The 26,172-nt window shown below is 41.0% G+C and overlaps 1 protein-coding gene across 10 annotated transcripts in view; it reads left to right on the top strand.

Annotated features, from left to right (window-relative positions):
* MEF2A (myocyte enhancer factor 2A) overlaps window positions 1–21,704 on the top strand; it is a 206,968-nt gene extending 185,264 nt beyond the window's left edge. For all 10 annotated transcript variants that reach the window (XM_044979541.1, XM_044979551.1, XM_044979543.1 and 7 more), the window contains 4 exons: window positions 170–360; window positions 7,157–7,283; window positions 16,616–16,742; window positions 17,496–21,704. In XM_044979541.1, the coding sequence (XP_044835476.1) occupies window positions 170–360; window positions 7,157–7,283; window positions 16,616–16,742; window positions 17,496–17,823 (773 nt within the window). In that variant the 3' untranslated portion in view covers window positions 17,824–21,704. The remainder of the gene's footprint in view (window positions 1–169; window positions 361–7,156; window positions 7,284–16,615; window positions 16,743–17,495) is intronic.
* Window positions 21,705–26,172: the final 4,468 nt, after the last annotated feature.

Below are 26,172 nucleotides of genomic sequence, written 5' to 3'. Positions count from 1 at the left end.
CTACAATGTAGGATGTACCTTAATTATTCCTAAAAGGGTTAGACTCTTGTGAAATATTTGCAACTGAAACTTTTGTCTAAAAATAATGTGGAGTTTGTACATTTGCACTGTGGATTTACACTGCTTGTGCTCAGTCTTAAGGTGCATTTTGTTATATTTCCTACTTTAGGAAATGGATTTATTAACTCTCGAGCTTCACCAAGCCTGCTAGGAACCACTGGTGGTGGGAATGGATTAGGCAAAGTTATGCCTACAAAGTCTCCGCCTCCGCCCGGAGGAGGTAATCTTGGAATGAACAATCGCAAACCAGACCTTCGTGTTGTCATCCCACCTTCCAGCAAGGGCATGATGCCTCCATTGGTAAGTTGGGCTATTCATTCTATAGTATACAATATACAGTATGCCCAAGGGGTGCAAAAGGAGTGCTGCTGAAAGCAAAACTCTAATATGTGTTCATTTGCATTCAGACAAATGATCTCAGGCATTCTGGAGATGGCACCTTAGAAACACCCCTGTAGTAGTAGACTTGACTGATAAAAGAACACAACTCAAGTGCAGATTGCCATCTTGGACAGTATTAGCAAAAAAAGGGGGAGAAAATATTCTTTCTTTCACTGGACTAATAAATACAGAATAATGAGCGGACCTACATTGGGTTATTTACGTTGCTATATTGGAGACTTTGGTTTGGTTTCTTGTCCTGATTGCAATCTTCCTCCGTTGCTAGGCCTGAGGGTTTTAGTGGTTTGGTTTCTGGGGGGTGAGAGAAGAGTTTATTGTACCACTCAGCAATGGCAACTTTTGCTGATTACTGAGCTGTGCTGAGAGGCCTCGATGTAGAGTTCTGTCCGGTTCTCCCAGGTTGCAGTGTTGGTGAGTTGTGACATGTGGCTCAGAAAAATATGATTATGTGGGAGGAACCTTCATTTTGTTTAGTGTGTTAGTACAATAGCCATTCACTCCCCATATTTGGAGTTAAAATCTTGAATGAGGATACAAGAATGAATGGGGGTCTCATCGTTTGTGCATCTCACAAAACCATTATGCCTTTCAGCACATCAACAATGTTTGTTCAACCTACCTCTAGATATAGCAGAGGGTATTGCAGGTCAGGCCTGAGGTTGGCACGGCTCTCTCTGGAAGTCTTATCCATCTTCTACTTCAACCTTGTGTGGCTGAAGTTATTGATATTAGTCTCTATATTTTATGTGCAAACTCATAATCATTTAAGTACCGTATATACTTGTGCATAAGCCAAATATTTTTGGTAAAAAAGTGACGCATCAAAGAGTGGGGGTTGGCTTATAAACGGGTCTACACCAAAATTTGATGATTTTAAACTCTATGGAATCATTGAATTGAATATCTAATACAGGGATCGACAACCTTTGGCACACAGCCCACCAGGGTAAGCACCCTGGTGGGCCGGGCTGGTTTATTTACCTGCTGTGTCCGCAGGTTCGGCCAATCATGGCTCCCACTGGCCGCAGTTCGCTGCTCCAGGCCAATGGGGGCATCAGGAAGTGATGGCCAGCAGATCCCTCAGCCCGCGCAGATTCCCACCGTGGGCCAAAGGTTGCTGATCCCTGATCTAATACATTGTAGTTTTGTTTACCCAGAGCTTCTGCAGGCCTGGAGCCCCTCAGCTCCCTGTGGCCGTGGTTCCCATTGGCTGGGAATAGTGAACCACAGCCACAGGCCGGCAGACGCTCCAAGTAAACAAAACGTCCTGACCCGCCAGCAACTTACCCTGATGGGCCGGGAGCCAAAGTTTGCCAACCCCTGAAATATAGGGTCGGCTTATGAAAGGGTCATACAGTTTTTGCTATTATTACCTATCCATTTTGGGGGGTCGGCTTATAAACGAACGGGCTAATGAACGAGTATATACGGTACATATATTCAGTTTATGAATCCTCCCCTATATGGAAGTAGCCAAAAGGAGTATAGGATGTAAACAGTATAAGCATTCTTTATACAATATTTACTCATTTATTTTTAAGATTCCACAAGTGTTTACATTTGCTATTGATGGTAGAGCTAAATCACACAAAATCAACGTAAGTAGTCAGAGTCCTAATTAAAGAAGTTCTTTAACACCTTTATTAAAATGTTTGAGGTTTTTATAAAAATGCACAGATTATAGAGCACATTCATAAAGAAATATATTGCTAATTCTTAATGTGAAACTTGTGCTTTAAATTATTTTGAAAAATGAATATGGGGGAAATATTTAAAAAAGCAATTTTAATGTTCTCTCCTTAAATTCTCTCTCTCTCTCTCTGTCTGGTGGAGAGGGGAGAGAAGTAAAGAGTAGAGATGCCTAGATGTCATGGTGATTGGTGCACTAAAAATACGTGCCTATGCAGTTGACTTTCATCTGATCAGTTCAACCATAATAGAACCGATGTGCACCTGTGTCCATATATGATGTCTGTGAATACTTGTGCCCTTGCTCTTGCTAGTTCAGCCAATGCTAATTTTCAGAGCATCTGTAAACACCCTTTCGTAGTTGTGAACACAACTTTTGCCACCGTATTTATTCCTGCATCAAAACACTCTTTTGATTTATTGACCCAAAGTGTATACAGTAAGTATATAATCACATACTTTGTAACGTTTACATAATAGCATGATAAATTCAAAATATTAACAAGCCAATAAAATCCTGAAGCACAAACATGACTTTTTATTTTATTTTTGAAAGCAATGCTTTTCTTAGTAACTGTATTATCCCTCTTGTTTGCTGAATACAGTCGGAGGAGGATGAATTGGAGTTGGTGAGTTTGGGTTCCTGCTTGATGAGTGAAGAAAGCTTAAGTCATACTACGTGGTCTCAGTTATACCAATGTTCCCTTTGTGGCAGAGAAATGTACTTGTTTTATCGAAATAAAAAAACCCCACAAATTAAAAAATGCAAATACAACCAAAGTCTAGCATTCTCCATTTATAACTTTTATGAAACAGTTTTTTCATTTTTCTTAGAGGGAACATTGGAACAGAGCTTTACTCAGTAACTGTCCATGCACACAGGGTACTTGTTCTGATGGAGTAGAGTGTTAAATGCCTTATATAGTCCCCAAAATTATTGAAATATTTTTAGAAAATTACTTCACTCCTGAAGTTCCTCAAATTGTAACACATGCTGTGTGTTATTTCTCCTCCTTTCACTGAGATTACATCATTGCTGGTGAGGTCACCTTTTTACAGAGTTGGATATATTTCATGCTTTGAGATGATTAAACCACAAAGGAGGGTTCCCTGTTTACCACAAGGAATATGGAATTGCAAACTAATTATTTTACCTTTTTCAACTGGAAAGATGTTCTGTTTTTGAAAGGAAATTGATGTTTTTCAGAAAACATGATATCTTTTGGTGTTCACTGTGGAAAATAAATGTAAGACAAAAAATAACTTGACTCATGAGAGTTCTAGATTATTTTTCCAAGGAATATGCAAATATTTTAGGTGTTATAGCACAACAGTAATTGCAGAAAATTCTGCATCAGAGTACAGTTCTAGATCAGCTTCAAGATCTTTATACACCTATGCTTTGATTTATTTGCACATGGACTTGTTGCTAATATGAGGCTCTATTTGCATGAAAGCATGAAAATTGCAGTAGTTTCTTTATATTTTAAGTTGGTGAATGCATGCTGTTGGATGATATTTTACCTATATTGTTTTCCTAAATTTGAGCTGGAAAAAATTGCTTTTGAAAATGAATACTTGAAGCTATCCAAAAAATGTGGTGGTTACAGGATGAGTTTAAATGTTGTTCTAATTAACAGCTATTTAATTTGTTACTTTTTTTCTCAATGTTGTAGAAAAGGATCTGTTTTTCAATACAGAGAAATATGGGATTTAATTTAATCCATAAAATAGATAACCAGGTCATTATATACATCTCAGTGATTGTAAGTCTTACTCAAAATCACTTTCATTATAGATGTGCTTATGTTCTTTAACTGTTAGAATTGCCATGTTCTTCTAATATAAATTGTTTGGAATCTACATATAGTATTCTGGAATATGAATAATGTAGGAAGAGCTTGCCCTCTAGTGGTTATAAAAATTCGACATGCCTATATAAACCTATTCAACCAACTGGAAAAAGCAAAATCTTCCTCAAACAAGACACTTTAAATTAGCAAATAAAGGACCCTGGGAATGCTACTTTATTCATTATATGGATTATAATGTGTTCTGAAATACAGTTCCATATCCTAGCAGTAAACATTAAATTCTACATGACCAGAATCGAACACATTTACTAGATGGACGGCAGAAGGGCTAGAGACCCTAGTTTATAGACTAATATAACTGTAACACTCTCCTTTCATTATCTCTATCAAATTATCCCCATCCAAAAATAAGGTTCTGAAAAATTTTATGACTGTCTGTAAAGCTTGGAATCCATAACTAAGACAAAAAGTAAAATTTGTCAGCAATCTTATATTTCCGAGTCACACATCCAAATCAAGTGCCCAGGTATAAATTGTCTCTGAAAATAGCGCCAAATATCCCCCAAAACTCCCCTCAGGATATCTCTGAAACCTGGATAGTTTCCTAGTAGATATCTCTAACTTTTCCATTATGTCAGGGGTCCCCAGCATGGCGCCCACCGGGGCATCTAAGTGCACCTGCGTACTGGCCAGCAGACGAACATCTGCCGAAATGCTGCTGACAAGCTGTGTCATCCAGAGGCGTTGCCACTGAAATGGCGCCGATTTTCGGCGGCATTTCGGCGGCGACACCTCTGGATGATGCTGCTTGTCGACGGCATTTTGGCAGCGACGCCTATTGACATAGCCGCTTGTTGGCGGAATTTTGGCGGATGCTCGTCCGCCGCCACGGTCCGCCATCGCTCGTCGTCTGGTGCCCGCCAGACAAAAAAGGTTGGGGACCACTGCATTACGTAGTAGTCCCAACTTTACAGGTTGTTATCCAAGAAACCTCTGGGAAAAGGTCTGTTTTCTACAGACACAAAAATCTGGTCTAATAACATATCTTCATAAAAGATAAACCCAGTCTCTTACCGTAACAAAGAATGGGATTTTCAAAAGCACTTAAGTGACATACAAACACAAATCTCAGTGAAAATAAATGGGTTTTGCCCTCAAGTCACTTAAGTGCTTTTGAAAATTCCACCCTGAACCTACAGTATGTCCCTGCTTAACACAGACACCAACATAAACCCTAGAGTAGTAGTTACTAGACTCTTAGTCAAGCTGTCTCTAAGATTCAGACAAAATAGACATTCCTCGCACATGAATTAAACTTATTTGAACAAAGTTGTTCCTACAAGCAGTGGAGGAAGAAAAGGTTTTTGGAACAGGAAACAAGTTTGATCCTTCTTACTGGGCTGGCAAAATGATATGCCAGCAATGATTTCATACATTGAGTATCCACTATTATATAACCTATGCATTCAGTCTCCATCATCACTACTAATGGTATAATTTCATCTTTGAATGCCACCTTTTCTTTATCTTTTTAACATCACACTAAAACCCCAGAGTTTGATCAGATATTGTACATTCTGAAGCATTAACATAACGCCCTTGGACTGTAAGCTTTCCCTGTGTTTTTGTGTTTAAAGTAATAAGAATGGCTAGTAGAAGAATATAGTATATTTTAAATGGTAGCTATAGCGTGCCTTGTACTCTTCTTAAACTGTCAGCTACAATGTCCAGGTTGGTAGCTCTCAAATCAGCCCTCTTGGTTTTGATCTGCAGAGTTGCATAAACACAGCACTGTCTCTGTGTTCCCTTCTTGTGAGAACAAGAACCATGTATATTTCTATAATGTGTGTTCTCTCAAGAACAGAGTGGAGAAGAAAATCAGAGAATCAGGGATAGTGAAATACCGATATGCCGCCCTTGATCAGAAGAAAACAAAGGGGGGGGTAGTGCTTTTGTTGTTGGCAGGTGCTTCAGCTAAGAAGTTGTGATGCTGCTGTTCTGGGAGCAAATAAATATAATTTTTAAGTCTGGGAGTATTACTTATTTTTCTTTAAAAAAGCTAAAACTTAGGTCTGTTAACCTTAAATATTCCATTTAAAATTGAGTACATGATGGCAAGGGGAAGGGTGTTCAAATTCTTTAGGAAAAATTAGGAATAAATCTTCTACTTTGAAAAGAAAAACAACAACATGGCCTATTCCTGTCACATATGTGTTGACTTGGTTATTAAAAAAAAATTAAGGCTTCCTTGATAAAGAATATGGCATGCCAGTGATAGAGTGGCCTTGTTTTCTAAAAGGCATCCATCACAATGTTTAAGTAAAGCCTTTTGTATCAAATGTTTAGTATGGCAAATAGTTTTTAACTGCCTAATCTAAATTTGATGTTTGTCGCCAATTTTAGTTCAAGACTGTGGCACATAAAGTATTATTAAGATGGCCATAGAAGTTATTCACTTACAAATGGCAGGATAGTCAGAGCTTCTACAGTTTTGAGCTTAACTAATTTTCATATCAGAAGGCACAACCATTTTTTGTTAACACAAAAGGCATGTGCTTTGAAATATATGTGCAGTCTAATGAGTTCTCACAACCAGGGGAACCACAATATTATTCTACCACTAAAGTCTTGGCTACTTTGAAGATTTAAGGGAACTCTCCCACTGTTGCTTTTAGGACAGGTGCAAGCAACAGTGGGAGCTCTAGGGTAAATTTTCAAAAGCGCCTGAAAGTCCCATTTTCAAATGTGGCTTAGGCACTTAGTATTCAACAAAAGTCAACGGGACTAAGTATAAGTCTCTTTTGAAAATGGGACTTACTCTCCTAGATCACTCCAGGCAGGGGCTTTTGAAAATTGTACACTCTAAAGGAGTGCATTTTCCTCTAAGTGCTATCACATTATTCAGATTGACATTAATGAAAGCTACATGCACAACAAGAGAATATACCCATAAGTCTAATGCATTAATTATACTCCTTTAAATTAGTCTAAAACAAAATTAGTTTTTGGCCCTTTAAATGTTTTGTAGAAGAAAATCCACGGCCATGAAAAAAGGAGATACTTTTCTCATCCCCAAAATAATGTGAAAAGGGACACGTTGTAATTTAATGTTACTTTTACATTAACACATTCTATTCATTGTTGTAATTGACTTCCACAAGACATGTTGTTTTGTGTTTAATCATTTACAGAATACCCAAAGGATAAGCAGTTCTCAGTCTACACAGCCTCTTGCTACCCCTGTGGTGTCTGTGACAACTCCAAGCTTGCCTCCACAGGGACTGGTGTATTCAGCCATGCCTACCACCTACAACACTGGTAAGTGTCATGTTTTTCTTTTTAACTTACCATTTACCTGATAAGTGCAGCTAAGGCTTTTATGATTCTGAATCTCAGAAGGTTTACATGTTTTAGACCCTTTATCTTACTTGAATATTTAATTTAGGTGAGGGCTCTTTCTTACTAGTTGAAAATTAGCCTTTGGTTTGTGAGAGGCGTTACTGATACAGAAACATACATCAGAAAGTAGTTTTTGGCAGAGACTTTGGTATTTGGATGTCAGTTGTACATGATTGAACACAGCAAGAGACTGAAATGAAATGTGACGTGTTTTCTATGTCAGACCTGTTCAGTCTAAGGGCTGAAATATTATTTCCAAAACGTCAACAGGCAACAATCTATACTTTAGAGCATAGTGTCAGTTCTGTTCCATTTCCTCTGCTCCTTTCAGGCCATGTACATGGACTAGAAACTATTTGATCGTCTTGTGAGCCTAGACTTCTACACTGCAATTAAGAAACACCATGGGCCCAAGTAAGATGGCATGGATCAGCCGCTGGTTTTTAATTGCAGTGTAGACATACCCTTTGAGGGCTACAGTTTAGAGCCTTGAGGGCCACAGATTGGGATGGGGAAAGAGTGTCAGAGAGAGCAGGGAATTCACCAGGAAGAAATCAGGGGACATTTCCTCTTTCCTGTAGACTTACCGAGAGAACCCCTCAGAGAGCCTTAGGAAGTTCATCACATGCCTTAAGTGGTGTATTGAGTGGGTCCACCTAATCTTCAAACCACAGGTTAATCAGGGGCCATCTCACCCTAACTCCCTCCTGAGCCGTAGAAGACTTATCCACGGACACCCTTAGCACGGTTCCTGTTAGCCAACCTGAGGATCACTGGGGCCCGTAATTATCTCAGCCTTAGAATTCTAGTTGGGGTTTAACCTCTGACCCACGGGTAGGCCTGCTAGTCCCCAGAAATAAGAGGCAGATGCTGTTGTATTTATGTGATGTAGTGAATGGGCCTGTGTAGTCAGACTATTGATATGAGACTTTCACTGTACGACTAAACAGTTGAAAATGATTTGGAGTTTATGAGTACAGAGAGCTCAGCTTGCTTTGTCTCCCTGGCAAATGCACTGTAAAATACATGCCAAAGTCTAAGCCATTAATTGAAGTAAAGAACAGAAAAAGAATAACCCAAAGCAATGCATGAAACATTTTAAAGTAAAAAAAAAAAATTGAACAATGTCTTTTTTTAGAGAGTAGTTATTAGTACCTTGTTTTATTAAATAGTTCTTGTGAGGAAGGAAAGAATAGTTTTGTTGCCGGACCAGTACATTAGCTGTTGGGGTCTTTTATAGACAGGCAAAAGAGGAAGGAAAGAATGAGAGCAATAAAAAAATACAACTTTTTATTGACTGTGTGTGCATTGATCAGTCACAAGTGGGCACTCTGGGCAGGTGGAATGGCTGCAACAGGTGCATTTCTGAGCCCTGGATTCCGTCCCTGAACTGGGATTCCATCTGGCTAGGTTTAGCTGACCCCTTTCTTTCCACCAATCCTCCTCAGTCTGGACAGGCCTGGGTAGGCTGCTTTATCCCATTGTGTTGGTGCTGATGATCTTAGAATCGTGGCAGAAGCCAAGGGAGTGGTAGGACAGGAAGAAGATAGTAGGGGGAACAGAAAGCAGTGTACAAGGAAAGGGGAAGGTAGAATAGGGGTCTTGTATGTATTAATCTGGGATTTGTGCTAGTCCAGCATAGATGATCCAGCGTCCTTACTAGTGGTTTGAGGTCTGGAGATCTGACTTCCCTTGAGGTTTACAAATAAAGGATGGAACTTCTGGAGCAAAGCAAAGGCCTTTCAGCCTTTCCTAAGGAAACCCTCAGGAGTCCATGTTCCCCAAATCCCTGTTTTAAGAGAGTCCCACAAGGTGTCATGGTTGGAATAGGTCATTCCTTCATTGTTACTCTTCCAACTAAGTCTAAATTTTGACACAGTTTTGGCCATTGTTTTTTTGGTTTTTAAATCCCCTTGTTTGCAAATTACAACTTCAGCACAGTCCTTGAGTTGTATTAGTATCCCGCTTCGGTCTATATAAATGCAGCTGTTGTCTTTTTTTCCACAGCCTTTTTCTGTTAACATAATTGATGCTCAGGGTTCATACAGATGACACAAGAAAACAATCCCTGCTTTGAAGTGCTTAGTCTGTTTTGGCTCACTCAGGAGTTGTAACTTGAAAGTGACTCTGTTTTTGTTAATAGTAGTAGTAGTACATATTTATATTATGGCAGTGCCTTAAAGGTTCTAAGCACTGTACAAATGGAGAGAGACAATCCCTGCCCTGAAGGCCATAACAATTTGAAGATATATACAAAGAATAGAGCAGTGTTTCCCAAACTTGGGATGCCGCTTGTGTAGGGAAAGCCCCTGGTGGGCCGGGCCAGTTTGTTTACCTGCCACGTCCGCAGGTCCGGCTGATCGCGGCTCCCACTGGCCGCGGTTCGTCACTCCCGGACAATGGGAGCTGCTGGAAGTGGCGTGGGCCAACAGACATACTGGCCGCTGCTTCCAGCAGCTCCCATTGTCCGGGAGTGACGAACCGCGGCCAGTGGGAGCCGCGATCACCCGGACCTGCGGACGTGGCAGGTAAGCAAGCCGGCCCAGCCCACCAGGGGCTTTCCCTACACAAGCGGCATCCCAAGTTTGGGAAACACTGGAATAGAGGATGGGGATGAAACATACAGTCAAATGAGTATGGTAAATAATTGGCACTGCTTTGTTTGATACGTCTCTTTTGTTCTCTGACTTGTTGTGGTAATATAATCTTAACTCTGAATGTTCTGGTTGTGTAATGTTTTTAACGTGCATGTGTTTGAAAAGAAGTATGCAGTCAAACCAATATCATGTGCCTACAACCTGAACTTCACCTTAGTTTTCTTGTGTGGGATTTATAAGTGTGTGTTTGATATTATACCCATTTCACATTTCTGAGGGGAAGAAAAAGATGGTTATCTGATATATGTGGTACTTGTACCATCTGTAACTTATTTCTAACAGGAAAATTTTGTTCTTAAACCTTAAACTGGTATAATCTTTCTGGATGTGAATATTGCATGAGGATGGTATCTCAAGCTATCAGTTCCTCAGAAGATCAGTTAGAGACATATAGTAGCCACGCTTGAACAGCGCAAACACATCTCACGAACACAGAAATTCTATTCTTGCCCTCTGTGACAATTGCTACAAAAAGACCTAAGCTTTTATGGAACCTCATGTCTATAGTAAAACTTCCTTCATTGTATGAACATTCTCTGTATCAGCATATCTTTTCCATATCACATCAGACCATTGGTTTATAAAACCAGGCTTCCTGCCTTGAGCAGTAGCAGATATCTGACTATTTAGGCACGGTAAATAAAATCACAGTGCACCTACCTAAATGTGCCGTTATATACATGGTGGAGGGAACAGAGTTCTTTCCTGACCCTTGTCATCAATCACCTTATGACTGAAGCATAAGATGTTACTATGCATTATCATAAATATTGTTTCTTTGCAATTTCAGTTTATTTTCCTACAAGTTTTCATTCCAGACTCTGATATTAAAGAAATCCCTCTGGGGATCCATGATGCAGAGCAGCACACCCATCTCAAACATTTACCTTTATTCTAGTCCCAGCTTGTTAGAGGTCTAACTTCTTTGAGTTTTATTGAGTGCAAATATATCTTGCTGACTGGAGATTGAATTCAGTGGATAAGAGGAATAAAGCTGTCAAAAAGAAGAGATTCTCTTTATCCTTGTAAGAGGACTCTGAATTTATCAGTGTGTGAAAAATTCGCCAGAAATTGACAGTCTTATCCATGCAGACAGATTTCAGTGCTAATGAGGCGCCTTGCAGAGTCATTGTGATGAAAAACTGGCAATTAAGAAAAAAGAAATGCACAAATAGCTGTTTAGTTTGTTCAGCTATGAAACTCCCTTCTTCTGTACCTCATAGAAGGATCTCATCGCAACAGTCTCCCTGGCTTTGCATGTTGAGAGTTGCCGTTGAAGTAGCAAAGAATCCTGTGGCACCTTATAGACTAACAGATGTTTTGGAGCATGAGCTTTCGTGGGTGAATACCCACTGTGAATCACAGCCTGAGCAAACCTCCTTTTATACAGCAGGGCTAGGGTTATGTCCTTTTTAAAGATGTTAAAAAAAATGTAATCCAACTAGGGATATGCTTCTTTGTAAGCCACCAGAAGGGCCGTGTTTCTAAGACCTTAAAACCCCAGGCCCAATGTCATGGCTATGCAGAAATGCCCCCTCAGAAGGCTACAGCTTAAAATCTTGAGAGGAGGTGTATCCTCCTCCCCCTTCCAAGCACATTTAGATCCTTTCACGTGGTGTCCTCTTGGTTGGTCAGTATGCCTGCATCTCTGGTAACTCCCCAACCAACCCTAAGCTTTCACTACAATAATGTAGGGCATACCATGTTTAAGATTTCTACTGTGTGAGACACTGGAACTCTCGACTCATGTAGCACGTTATTCTTCACCTAGCAGCACCTCTGAGTATGTATGAATTGCATCAATTCCAGTGCAACGGACTGGAAATCTAACAAAAGATTAATACAAATGTGAACCCTTTTAAATCAGGAAGTACTTGGAGATTGTCAGTGCACATTTTTCTAGAATCCAGACGCTGCTTTCAGATTTGGACCTCTTGGCATTTAGTGATGCTTCTGGGTGTGAAGGAGAAAGTTGTTGAGAAGGAAGTTTCAGAGGTCTGAAGAGATTGTAATGTCCTTTGGGGACATGGATGGGACACGGTGATGGCTCTCCTCCTTACCTTTTAGATACAGGATGGATGTTTCCTTCTCTGAAGAGACATAGGGACAGAGGGTCATATTCACAATGTGTTCCACAGTTTATGTAGCTGGACAATCCTTACAAATTGGTGTCTTCACAATTCAGCCCCTAAGATCATGGCTGCAGATCAAGTCTAACTTCCTGTGCAGACAGAGCTTAGAGATCAACCTGTGTGCAAAAGAGCTATTTCTAGTTAGTTAACTTGGATTTCTTGTTGCCTTTGTTGAGCAGCATTTTACCTTGAGAATATGTCCGGACTCATACAGTTGGAACTTTGGCACCAGTGGTAGCTGAAATTTCACTCTGTCTCGGAAGATGAGATTTTCAAAGTTACAACATGGAATATCTCCACATTTCACAGAACATTAATGTAACAATAGTATCATGGAAGATAGCTATTACATGTTTAAATCTGTATCTCCTTTTGTCCAATATAGAATCCACAATAATAAAATCCAACCTTCTTTTCCTTTATCTGTATGCAAATAGCAATCTAATGCCCCATTGAAGGGTATGGTATAAGTACCTGCACAGATAAGCATACTCTTTCACCACCAGTCGGGTATTAATCACATATAGCTATACATCCAATACAGAATGTCTCTAGAATTTACAGTCCGAAAATTACTACTACTAAGCTTTTCTGAATGTGGTCATGTTAGTAGATTATAACATTTGGGAGTACTTTTACTCTATAAGAGATACTCAGGCCTGGATTTAAAAGAGACAAATTGTGCAGTAAGTGTGTGATTTACATCTTCCAAGGCATATACAGTGTATCAGCTGTTGCACCCTGAAGGGACAAGTTCTTAACTGACAGAATGTTAGTGCAGGCTCTAGAGTCAAAATCCATACCCCACTTGGTCTACAAATCATAGTTACAGGGCTGCTGCTCTGACCCCTTTTCTGGCCTCTCTGAGTGCACCCCCTTAGGTATGAGGCCTTGTGTCTTTAACTCACTAGGGTAGAGTCACATGATCCTTCCACTTTTAGAGCAGGTCCTGGGCTACAGCATGCCTACAGTAACACAGTGTTTACCCCAACAGATCTGACTGGGTTCAGGTACCTGCAGAAGCTGTGACTAGCACTGAATACTGTGTCCCTTAACAGCCGGAACAAAGCCTAATAAGAGAAAAGGGGTTTAAAACAATAAAAAGTCTACATGCATGTCTGTCTAACCATGTTCTTGGGGAGGGACCCCAGTAAGTCTAGTTTATGGGTTCTCCTTCGTTCTCGCTCTCTCTGAGTGTGTGCAACTCCAGGCCTAAATCCTTTTCTCTTGAATTTTCTGAGCCTGGAGGACTCAGCAGGGATCGGGAATAGCAACTAAATTCAGTAGCAGTTGGTGTTTGCTGAGAGGCTGTTCTCTGGCCTATTGTCCTCCTCCTTGCCTGCATGTAGACCAGGGGTCGGCACCTTTCACAAGCGCTGTGCCGAGTCTTCATTTATTCACTTTAATTTAAGATTCCGCGTGCCGGTAATACATTTTAACGTTTTTTGGAAGGTCTCTCTCTACAAGTCTATATATTATATCACTAAACTAGTGTTGTATTGTAAAATAAACAAAAATGTTTAAGAAGCTTCATTTAAAATTAAATTAAAATGTTGATCTTACGCCACTGCTCTGCTCAGCCCACTGCTGGTCTGGGATTCTGTTCACCTAGGCCAGCAGCGGGCTGAGCAGGGCCTGCGTCCAGGACCCTGGCTGGCAAGGGTCTGGCAGCCAGAACCCCAGACCGGCAGCGGGCTGTGTGGGGCCGGGACCCCGGCTGGCAAGGGTCCGGCAGCCAGAACCCCAGACCGGCAGCGGGCTGTGTGAGGCCGGTGGCTGGGACCCCGGCTGGCAAGGGGCTGGCAGCCAGAACCCCAGACCGGCAGCGGGCTGTGCGGGGCTGGTGGCCAGGACTCCGGCTGGCAAGGGTCCGGCAGCCAGAACCCCAGACCGGCAGTGGACTGTGTGGGGCTGGCGGCTGGGACCCCGGCTGGCAAGGGGCTGGCAGCCAGAACCCCAGACCAGCAGCGGGCTGTGTGGGGCCAGTGGCCGGGACCCCAGTGGCAAGGGTCTGGCAGCCAGAACCCCAGACCGGCAGTGGGTTGTGCGGGGCCGGTGGCTGGGACCCCGGCTGGCAAGGGTCTGGCAGCCAGAACCCCAGACCGGCAGTGGGTTGTGCGGGGCCGGTGGCTGGGACCCCGGCTGGCAAGGGTCTGGCAGCCAGAACTCCAGACCGGCAGTGGGCTGTGCGGGGCTGGCGGCTGGGACCCCAAACCACTGCTCAGCCCACTGCCGCTCAGGGGTTCCATCCACCGGTTCCTGCCAACCGGGATCCCGGCTGCCGGACCCACTCAGCCTGCTGCCGGTCTGGGGTTATGGCTCTGCCCACATACAGTGGGGACCTACCTTCTCCTTGGTTCTGGCCCATTCTCTTCCTCTCTGCACTAGCTGAGGGTGGCAGTTCACTGAGCACAGGGTTGGGGGTGAAATATCTGGCCAGGAGCTAGAATGAGCGTGGACCCCGCAGCTTGCCGTGCCGGGAGAGTGGGGCCATTTGCCCACCCCATGCGCACGCCTATGCTTCTGCTCCCTGCCTTCGCAGGGGGAGCGGAGGGCAGAGGAGAGCAGGCCAGGCTGGGCAGGATTTTTAATGGCATGCTGGAGTCCAGACAGGCAGTAGCGTGCCATTAAAAATCGGCTCGGGTGCTGTCTTTGGCACGCGTGCCATAGGTTGCCGACCCCTGATGTAGACAGACTCTTACTGAATTAATTCAGTATATGCATACAGTAAATAGCTTGACAACAATCAGGCAAGCAGAACATACAGTATTCATAAATTATTACAGCGCAGCTCCAAATCAGTCACACTAGACTGTGTAGTCCTAGAAAATATCTCATGAGAAATTGAACTATAAATAGTAACTGACTGTCATTTCAGACAGGTGTCAATGTATAAATTTGATTTGTAAGTCTCCAGAAAGATCCTGCTTAAGTAAATTGTTAGTTAATCTCTTGTGGCAATGGAAAGTAACTTTTTTCTTCCTGACATTTTGTCTGATTCACAAGAGATCAGAAATTATATTAAGGAAACTGTATTGCAAAGTGATTAAGAGCAGAGAAGTGTTTGCAGCTTTCTCTTTTAAAACCTGAAAGGAAACCATAAGTGATAATGATGAACTGAAAATAACTTCCTATGTGTGAATGAGCAGCGAGAACTATCTAAGCATTATATCCTGGCAAAAAAAAAATCCAATAATTAAATTGTTGATTACAACTGTACAGTGTTCCTCTTAATCAGCATATAAAAACTATATCCAACTGCATGACACATTTTTGCTATATATAAAAAGAATACTTAGGCTCTGACTAAGTCATCAGTTGTATACCACTGATGAATATAAGAATGAAACTGAATTATAGACTGCCAGCGATGCTTTTAGAGCTTTAGATGTCATGCAAATATTTCCTTATGCCATAGGAGATTAATGTTGTGATTTGAGATTTGGGGGGGGGGTTGTTTTTTGCTGAACTAGGTTTTTTTTTAAAAAAAAATGTTTACATTATCACCATCACTATGATAAAGGCGGGTGAGTACATTTTTTCCCGTAGATGGTACATTTTCATAGCGGTTTTGTAAAGTAGCTATAGTTACAGGATTTGATTATTTTCTGGGCCAACATCCACTTGGCCCAGGGAAAGGGGACAGGCCCTCAGGAAGATGGTACTAGGTTCTCTGATTATCTGCTTTGCACAACTCCTGCTCCAGTATAGGTTAGAGCAGCCTAAAGGCTGCTCTGACTTATGCTAGCATGCATTGATCTCCATGAGACACTTTACCAGTTTAGAATTGCTAGAACACAATAGTGATACAGCTAAGCCCCCTGCACCAGTGGCAGAAGACAATGTGGCACAGGAGCTGGTTATACCAGTTGAGATGTTGCCTCTCTTAGAGGAATTCTCAGCTGGCCATATACTGAGCAGAGCAGAGAGGCTGGATCGGAGAAAAGAATCTGGCTCTCCCACTGTGTCGCGGGTTGAACACGACAGGTTTTCTCTTATGCCAGATTTATTGTATTAAATTATTTCAATTGGTTTAGTGGCCTGTCTTAATGCTCACTTTTTTATTTTATGTAGAAGTTTCTGGACGGAGCAAAATATTCAGAAATGTACACGATAAAACCAGCACAGTAATGAATATTTTCTTTTATATGCACAAGAGAAGACCTGTTGGCTGCAGTACATGTATTGTCATATTTATTGGTGTAAATAAACCCAAATCAAGCAATAGCAACTAGGAGTTGGAAGCAGGGGTGAGAAGAGAGAGCATTCTGAGGCCATGGTCCTGCAAAGGGATCTGTGTGAGCAGGCCCTTATGATGTCAGTGGAACACCACACAAATGAAAGGGTCGGCCCTTTTGGATCCTTTTGCATAATCAGCCTGTAGCTGATTTGAACAGGGAGCTAAAACGTTGGTTCTTATAACTGAACGCAATATAAACTATTTTTCTTGCTTCTTTTTCAGATTACTCCTTGACTAGTGCAGACCTGTCTGCCCTGCAGGGCTTTAACTCCCCAGGAATGCTGTCTTTAGGACAGGTATCTGCCTGGCAACAGCACCATCTAGGGCAAGCAGCCCTCAGCTCTCTTGTGTAAGTGGATCTGTAATGTTAACTTACCACACCCGGCTGGGAATACCTGCTACTTTGGTTGCAAATGAATAATCCTGCGTTTGACACTATTCAATAGGACTCTACTTTAATTTCTCCCTCAATGTACGTGTTTGCCAGTCAGCTCACTGGTTGTGAAATTACTGTAGTTATTTAAAAAAAAAAAAGGGGGTGGGGGGAACCTTGCCCTCCAATTGGACTGTTCGGTATGTAGCACACTGCTGGTTCTGTGTACGTAGTAATGCTGACAAACGTCTCCACTCTGCAAACATTACCAAGAAAACACCAACCTGAAAGCTTGAGACACATTTCAAAAAATTAAACATTTCTATTTGTCTTAATTCCTTTAAACACAAGTAAAATACGGTACGTAAGAACAAACCACAGAGTAGTTGGACACTCAAGTTCCATGGAAGAGCACAGCACTAATGGAACAATTGTATGCAAAATTTTATCCATTTCTTCCTGCTAAAAGACACTTTAATCTAACTGCTTATGCTTCATCTGGGGCTTACTGAACAATAAGGTATGTAATAAATACCACCTCTCTGTGAATTAGTTCAGGATGTTGACACACCTTTAATTCACAATTTTCAGCTTTGAGTCTTACACTAAGCATTCAATAAATGTTTATTTCTGCATTTAGCTTATTCAGTTTGAGTATGGGCTACAAGATTTCACAACGCTTAATATTTAAATATAAATATGAATTGTAACATTTTTTTATTTCCCCAGTGCTGGAGGCCAGTTATCTCAGGGTTCAAATTTATCCATTAATACCAACCAAAACATCAACATAAAGTCCGAACCAATTTCACCTCCACGGGACCGTGTGACTCCATCTGGGTTCCCTCCGCAGCAGCAGCAGCAGCAATCACGGCAGGAAATGGGTCGTTCCCCTGTTGACAGTCTCAGTAGTTCCAGCAGTTCTTATGATGGCAGTGATCGGGAGGACCCAAGAAGTGATTTCCATTCACCTGTTGGGTTGGGAAGACCACCAAATACAGAAGATAGAGAGAGCCCATCAGTGAAACGAATGAGAGTGGACACATGGGCAACATAAACTTTCAGCATTGCCACTTCTATTTTGTGTTATCACACTGAACTGTCCTGACATATCTAAATATATATATAAGGACATGAAATAAATATATTTATATGTATGTACATACATGCATATATATATATCTTCACGTGTATATATATGTGCGAGTGTATGTAGCATACACAAAATCATCAGGCACTTACTACAAACTCCTTGTATAGCTGCAGATGTCCCATGGTAAAAATATAACAAAACAATCCTATAGGCATTGGTCTAGTCTGGCACTTACCTGGACATGCTGTTTTAATAATATAACCTGTTCTGCAAAGAAACATTGTACCTGTCTATAATCCTGCCACACTAGTTTGCAGAAACCAAGAGGGCTCCCCTGTAGTAGTGTCCCCATGTGTTTTATTAAAGCTGTATGGTTACTTGTAGTTAAGAAACAATGCTTTGTAGCAGCAGAGCAGTAGAAAAGCAGGAAAAAGAAAGCAATACTGTACATAAAATGTCCTTTATATTACCCAACCTGGCATGGGTCTCTGTTGCAGAGAGTGCATGGCGAAGGGCTGAAGGTATAAAAACCTGTTTTGCACGTGCAAAAAAAATGTATTGGATCAAAGAAGTGGTTCTTAATAATAAAAAAGAGTGAGAGAGAGAAGACATAGAGAACTCGCATGAAATATTCAGAAAATAGCCTAGAAAATAAAGCATTAACAAAATAAAAGTAATATATTAAGTTATAATTGGAATATGTTTGAAAAGTTTCTTTTTACGTTCTATCTTTGAAAAATATAGAAAGAAACGGATTTAGCTCATGTATATTTTATATTAAAGAAAACAATACCCTTATGAATTGAAGACTATATATAAAAGTTATATACAGTACTTTTGGACACATTCTGCTATGAATTATTTATATAAGCCAAAGCTGTATGATGTAGCTTTTTGTAGAGTATAGTTTTATCTTGTTATTTTGACTTTGTAGTTTTTTGCTTTCAGAAGAGGAAAAAAAACCTTGCAGGCAGAACATTGGGGGAAAAATAAGCCATGAACACTTATTATTCTATATGTAAATTAAAATTTGAGCCAAACTCTTTGTGTATATAGCATCTTAAATATATCACCTTTGGTGTAAGTACCTATGTATTGTACGTTCACCAGATTAAAAAGTATATTTTTGTGGATTGACGCCAACTTGAAAAAAGGCGAGGTCCTTATTAAGTAGAGTATTCACTGTTTAATATTTACTATTTTGTTAAATATACTGTACTTTCTTTGGATTTTAATTATTATTAATATTATTAGCCAGATTTTTCGGAGGATGTATAAAGGGGTTGTCCCCTTCACTGGTGGTGAATGTGTGCCGTTAAAATGTAATCTCTGTGCTGTATGGTTAAGCTTCATTATACATTTTATATATGTGTATATAAATAGCAAAGTGGCAAAAAAAAAAAAACAACAAAAATCCGGTGTTAAGTTCATCCCACATAAATATTAAAAATCTGTTACAACACATTTTAAGGCATTATTTTAAAACTGCCTCTTGTGAGAAAATATTCAGTGGAAAAACTTGACCTAATTACTTATGTTAGGGAAATGATAACACGTATCAGATGAGCATAAAAGGTTTTGTAAGTGGTAAGTGGTTTGGGACAAAACATTTGCTTTGGAAAGAAATCCTCTCATGTCTCCTAACACTCAAAAAAATTGAGCAAGAAATCCAAATACCCAACATGCTATGTATCTGGTTAGTACCCAACGTTCTGATCCTGCAATTCTTTCTCATGCATTAGTGAGCCTGCTTGCAAGAGTTAAGTAAGAAATTCGCCCATCATTCAGGGATGTTAAGGAGTACCATCATCTCTGCTTTTAAACTGATATTGCTATTGCTAATCTATTGAAGTTGGGCAAAGATTTACTTAAAACTGGATCTGTACAGAGTAAGTCTCGAAGGGGGGGGGGGGGCAAAAATCTGACACAATTCGCTTTGCTTTAGTAACTATGTGCTTAACTTATGTTTTGAGTTAAAACTCTGTGTGCTTTCAAATCCCTGCTACTTCTCGTCATCCTGTGTATGCAATATTATTATATCCCTCCGCACGACGAACAAAATAAAATGTAGACTTGTAAGAAACATAAATCTAGCTACTAGCCACTCCAATTTTGGGAAAAATTGAAGTTGTTTTATGTGTTACACAAAACTCTTTGAAGTTAATTCTGTATATTTATTAAAACATTTTTCTCTTGGGCATTCAACACTTTTTAAGGAAATTGTCTAGTAAAGTCACTCAGTTGATGCTATAATTAAAAAAAACATGAGAGGTAGAAATGGAAATCCAGTGTGTACCACCATCTCCTTGGCATCTGCTTGTACATGGAATGATCCAAGAACAAAGTGTACTGCAGATGGATTTCAAGACTAAATCTGTTGTGTTGTCAGTGTAACTTAAAATTATGGAATTTTTTAAAACATTTGAGGCAAACTTTGACTTCCTTTCAAATTAATCTACATTTAGTAAATTGAAGCTAGAGTAGTCACTGCAACAGAAGAGCCTACAGAGGATTTCAATTTTCAAATGAAAACTGCATTTCCAAAGTATTTCAGTTCACTTACTGTTTCACGGAACCTTTAATGCTTTGAAAAGTTATGTGATTTTTTTTTTGTTATTTATGCACGTATATGAACTTTGCTGTACATTTGAGTGGGAGTTCTGCATTCACATTTACTGTCTATTTTCTTGTGTGCCTTATGAGATGGCTTTGCTGACTGTATGTCAATAGTCTTTATTTCTATGCAGGTTTGTAAGCAGTACTATTACTGTTTTCTAAAACAATGTTATATATAAGGTTTGGAGTTTGTATTTAAATCACACCAACTGACTAATGTAAAACTTGTGCAATTCTTAGGAATTGAGGATCAGACTGTTAACCTGTTGCCCATAGACCTGTAATGGACTCCAGTAGATAAGCCTTTGCAACAACATCCCATCTATCTGTGGAAGAACTCCACACCATAGAAATCATAGGGGAACTCAGATTTTTAATAACACTAATCGTGTAAGTTTGGAACATACTTTTTTTAGGAGATGTAGAAGTGTTTTGTAGAAGAAAGGACATGGCACAGGAGAACATTTCAGCAATTCAAAAAAATGAATATAGCATTTTTTATTAAGTAAATTTAATAAATGCAGTTCAAGGTAGGGTTGCAGATAGATCAAATCTACTGTGAACCTATTTGGCTCGTATTGATTCATGAGAGTTGTACCTGCTAAAATGACAAATCATCTTTGAGCTCTAACTAATAGTATTTAAAAATATATATATAATCAGGGGTTTGTTGAAGAAAAATGCTTTAGCATTTCCTTTTATTGTAAAGGACACTAATGCATCAAAAACTTTTCTGAATTATTATGCGCACAAGAAATATATAGTAAATAAGGAACATAATAACTCCTAGCAGTTGATCGTGGGAAGAAATTAAATTAGAATGTGAAAGAAAGACTTATAAATGTAAACAGTTACTTCTTAGTAGAAACTTTCTTCACTTTGCTGTGCAAGAGAACACTGCTTTGCTATATTTAAAATGGCTTTTTTAAAAGAGATTTATGTATTTGGTAAATGTTTGTAGTCAACAGTTCACACAAGAAGCTGTTCACGGCTTAATGATGATAAGCCGTTTGGCGGCACAAGCTGGACTTTGTTGCCATCCTTGAGACGAATCTTTTAAGAAAAAAATAAGTTAATCTCAATTTTTCCCTGAATGTGTTGTTTTTCTTCATTATACAATAAATATTCTAGTGAACTTTTTATCAAATGGTTAAGAAAATGCTAGAAGTTGTTGTAAAATATTTGTATCCTGCATTCACTAAAGTAAAAATACTGGCTTTTACTGTGTACTCCAGACTCTGTCGTATTTGCAGAGTATAGTGCTTTTATCATGCGATTTCTCCTTCTCCCTAGCATCTGAAAGAATACTTTCAGCTTGACTCTAAAGAGCACCTGTTAATAGAATCATGGACCCATTTTCATCCGGATGGATTTTTTTAAGCCAATAGAATTATATCCATTCATATATTTTTCTCATTGCAGCCAGAATTGAGTAGTTCTGACATAAATCCATATAATAAAAGAAATATGAATAGACAAATACAAAAACTGGTGTAAGTGAAATTTTCATAATTTAAATAATTCCTTTGTAATGTTGAAGGCGGCACGCGAGCTGATTTTCAGTGGCACACACACTGCCTGGGTCCTGACCACCGGTCCGGGGGGCTCTGCATTTTAATTTTAATTTTAAATGAAGCTTCTTAAACATTTTAAAAGCCTTATTTACTTTACATACAACAATAGTTTAGTTATATATTATAGACTAATAGAAAGAGACCTTCTAAAAACGTTAAAATGTATCACTGGCACGCGAAACCTTACATTAGAGTGAATAAATGAAGACTTGGCACAGCACTTCTGAAAGGTTGCCGACCCCTGGACTAGTCTCTAGCTCCCCTTGAGAAATGTTAAGTATATTTGTGGCTGCTGCTGGCTCACTCTTTTCCTGTAGGTGGCAGTGGCCTTGCTTTCTTCAGTTATCCCTGCCTCACTTCTCCACTTGTCCTGCAGATTATTTTAGGTGTTACTCCTCCTTAGCACCGCAAAATGTGGGCTCTTCTGATGGCTGTGCTTCCCTTCCGCTGGAACTCACCCCTAGAGCAGTACCCTCCAATGCGCCAGACTTCTCTTCTATCCTGGAAGCTTCTGGCCATGTGCCTTGACAGCTCTACCCTGCATTTCATCTCCTCCTGCTTCCCCTGTGTTGCTGCTGCCGCCTCAAATTCCTAGAGAGCTCAGTGCAGCCAAAGCAATGGAGGAGTGAAAGCTCACAACTGTTGCTAACCATGGCACAACTTCTGGTGCTGGGCTAGAAGAATGGTCAGTTAGCAAAAAGTCAACTCACTGCCACTGATAATTCTGCTAACAAAGCAGGAGAAACCTCTTTCTCCCAAGAGCCCTATCCCACAATTTCAGGTTCTGTGCTTCGTTGTGAATCTCTCACAGGGAGCCACTACCTGCACCCAAACCCCCCTCCCCTCTAAAAAACAAAAACAAAAAAAAAACTTGTCATCTGTCCCACTGGGCTAAATTCTGCATTTCACCACTGAAAACTGCTTCGGTTTCTCCTTTTCCTGATCTTTCTTGCCCAAGCAACAGCTTTTCTGGCTCTCACATTCCATTATAAGCTGGAGTCTGGGTGCTAGTTTCAATTCCTGACTCTGGTGGAGGGCTCTTCTTGGCAGGTTTTGAAGCTGGTTGAATCTTATGGCTAAAAATATTCAAAGTGCAGCTACAGCTGCTGAAAATGAATTCACTGTTATTTCTCAGTTAGCTCCCACAGGTACCTTGCTCTAGGCTGTCTGATGGTTTTTTTAAAGCTGGTTTTGTCTCTGCTGTGTGCTAGGAGCCCTGTCCAGTCAGATGCTAGGGTGCAATAGGCCTGGTCAAACAACTGTGGTCACCCTATGAAAAGGCAGGTGTTGAGTACGAAAGTGGCATCTAGTAATAGAATGAAATCGCAATCAATGCTGCAGCTTCTTGCGGTCGACTATTAACTACGCTAGTATCCAAGAGTTAAGGCAGATTGTAACACATTGAACGGAGCACAATTGTATTAAGCGCCGGATTAGCAAAGCTTGCTACAGTTTGGAAACCTAAAATGGGCTTGGGAGGCTCATAAAATGGAGGCAACATTTTCATGTTTGGCTATAGTCTTGTAAGAGCTTTCCCTACTCATCTCTTTCTGCAGCAGCTTAACACATCTGGGGGGGTCTGTTGACTCCTGGATAGCAAGAGACTACATCATGAGGTCATTTCTTTTGGGTGGGGGGAGAGGGGTTTGTGAGCAATGTGCCGCCTTTGGCTGTGAGTTGTGGGATGATTTTCAGTAGTCTGGACAGTTCAGGCTCAGGGGTGGAGTGGGGGGCAGAGCCAGGGATTGAGCAGTGAGCATCCCCCCAACACACTGGAAAGTTGGCGCCTGTAGCTCCAGCCCCGGAGTTGGTGCCTATACAAGGAGCCGCATGTGGCTGCAGGACCACAGGTTGGCCACCGCTGCCTAAGAGCAATAAAATGAGTATGTTGCAAAATGTGGAAATACCAGTAAATTATGAGGATTGGAGCTTAATACTGTACATTAGTTTGCAGCTAATGTCAAACTTCAGCTCAGCAAAATGCTGCTCAGTACCCAGAGGTGCCGTTTTCACCATGAAGTAAACCACCATTTGTGAGACTTCAGGCACAAAGGGATGCAGTGCCTAAGCCTATGATACTGGTAGCTTTAAAAAGGCCTGAACATAGTGACATTCAACAGAAAAACGTGATCACAGGAACAGCAATTACTACAGTTGTGATCGCTTAACCGTTTCCATTTCACTCTAGCGTCAGCTGCTACTAACGTTCCAAAGCTTGCAGCTTTGATGCTGAAATGGGCCTCTGCCTAAAGCTTACCATTGCTAGGAAGTGTGAGCAAAACCCTTTCCTACCTACTTTTGAGTACCTGAAAGTGAAGGCACCTGAAGCCACAACTGGGGGGGCATCACGGCTGGCAGCACAGAACCAGCCTCGCTGAGGCGAAGTGCCTTTGTATGTTCTCAGGGACTTTTGCTTTGCCAGTGAGCTGAGCCTTTGCAAATTGCACACTCAAGAGCTTTCAAGTGTGGTGTGGCATGTCTACAGCGTTGGATGGGGTTAAATGAGCAGCCTAGTGGGGCAGTAGCCAAGTCATGGTGGCGCCCTTACACGCACGCGCTAAGACATAAGCTTATCACAAAGGGGGGGGGGGTCGTGAGCTCTCAGCCTCCACCTCAAACCCCACTTTGCCCCCAGCATTTATAATGGTGTTAAAAATGTGTTTTTAATTCATTTGGGGGTGGGGGTGTTGCACTCAGAGACTTGCTGTGTGAAAGGCGTCGCCAGTACAAAAATTTGAGACCCGCTGCTCTAAGACGTGCAGCTGGGACTCTTGCTCTGCAGTGGTGGAGGAAGCACAGGTAAGTCTTTTCCCCAGATGTGTGGTGCCTAGCAAAGGGCTCCCACCAAAGGGGCATGAACAAGGTGTTCAGGTGATGCTTTGCCAAAAATCTGTGTTAAGAATTATTCAGCTAACACGTAATCGTCACAGCTAAGGAAGGCTGTAGTAGGCAGCTAAAACTGACCTAGGCAAAGCAAGTTTGGTTAGGTGTTTCTAAATACATTTTTGTAGGGGTGGTGGCGAGCTGGTTTCTTTATCTCGTAGCGCTGAGGTTTTGGTGATAAAGACTTTGCTTTTACTATAACATAGACATGGTCAGCTGGTCACGGGGGCAGGGCAGGAGGCGTGGCACACGGACACCTGTGAACTGGGACTAATAGCCCAAAAGAGCAGTTCTGTGAAACTGGCACCACCTGAATCAGCAGCTCAGCTCCCCGTGCACATTGAACCTCAGCTGTGCTGACGTCAGTGGTTTTCAACCTATTTACCATTGTGGGCTGCATCCAATACTACCTGTTTGGCCCTGAGGCTGGCACATGGGCCGCAGCTATGTGCTGATTGGGCTGCAAGTGGCCTGTGGGCCACAGGTTGAGAACCACTGGTTTAAGTTTACTACTTTTTATTCCGGTTAACCCTGCTGAGCCAACATGGCTGAGAGCGTCTGCTCTGGATTCTGTTCCTCTTTGTGTGCCAGCAGAATCATTTGCTGGTTTCCAAATGTTTTCACCCGCGTAACTCCCTGAAAGCACGGGCCCGATGGCACAGATTATCAACGAGGGGACAATTAGCAACACTTAAAATAAAACATTTGCAGGCTATCTGACAAAGGAGAAATCCAGCTCCTTTGAGTCTCCAGTCCCAGGCTGATTTTAATCATGGGTGGCAATTTGATGGATTATCTTGAAAACTTAACGTGTTTGATAAGGAAACACAGTAAATAAGGGTGATCTTTACAGTCACATTTCAGAGCAGAACTTTCAACATTCCAGTCTGCCTCTTGGAGTGAAAGATTTAAATTTTATATTGTGTTTTCCATTTCAGTAGTGAATAGGAACGTACATATTAAAAACACTTAATATTTGTAGCCAGCATTCTGCAATTTGGAACTGGATACGCTTGGATATTTTGGTCCCACAACTAATGGCCACAGTACTCTGCCTTCTTTGTGATTATGTTTCCTTGTAAAGTAAATGTTTATAATTGAAACAAATTCTTAATCTGACCAGTGTCTGGCCACGGTTCTGTCCTAAAACTTGCTTTAAGGAAAACTGCAACATTAAACAACATCGTGTAGTTTAAAAGATACGGCTAAAGAAACAGACAGCAGTCCAGAATCGTTCCTA

Source organism: Mauremys mutica, chromosome 11 (genome assembly GCF_020497125.1).
Source record: "Mauremys mutica isolate MM-2020 ecotype Southern chromosome 11, ASM2049712v1, whole genome shotgun sequence".
NCBI lineage: Eukaryota > Metazoa > Chordata > Testudines > Geoemydidae > Mauremys > Mauremys mutica.
This window is presented reverse-complemented; position numbering and strand designations above follow the sequence as displayed.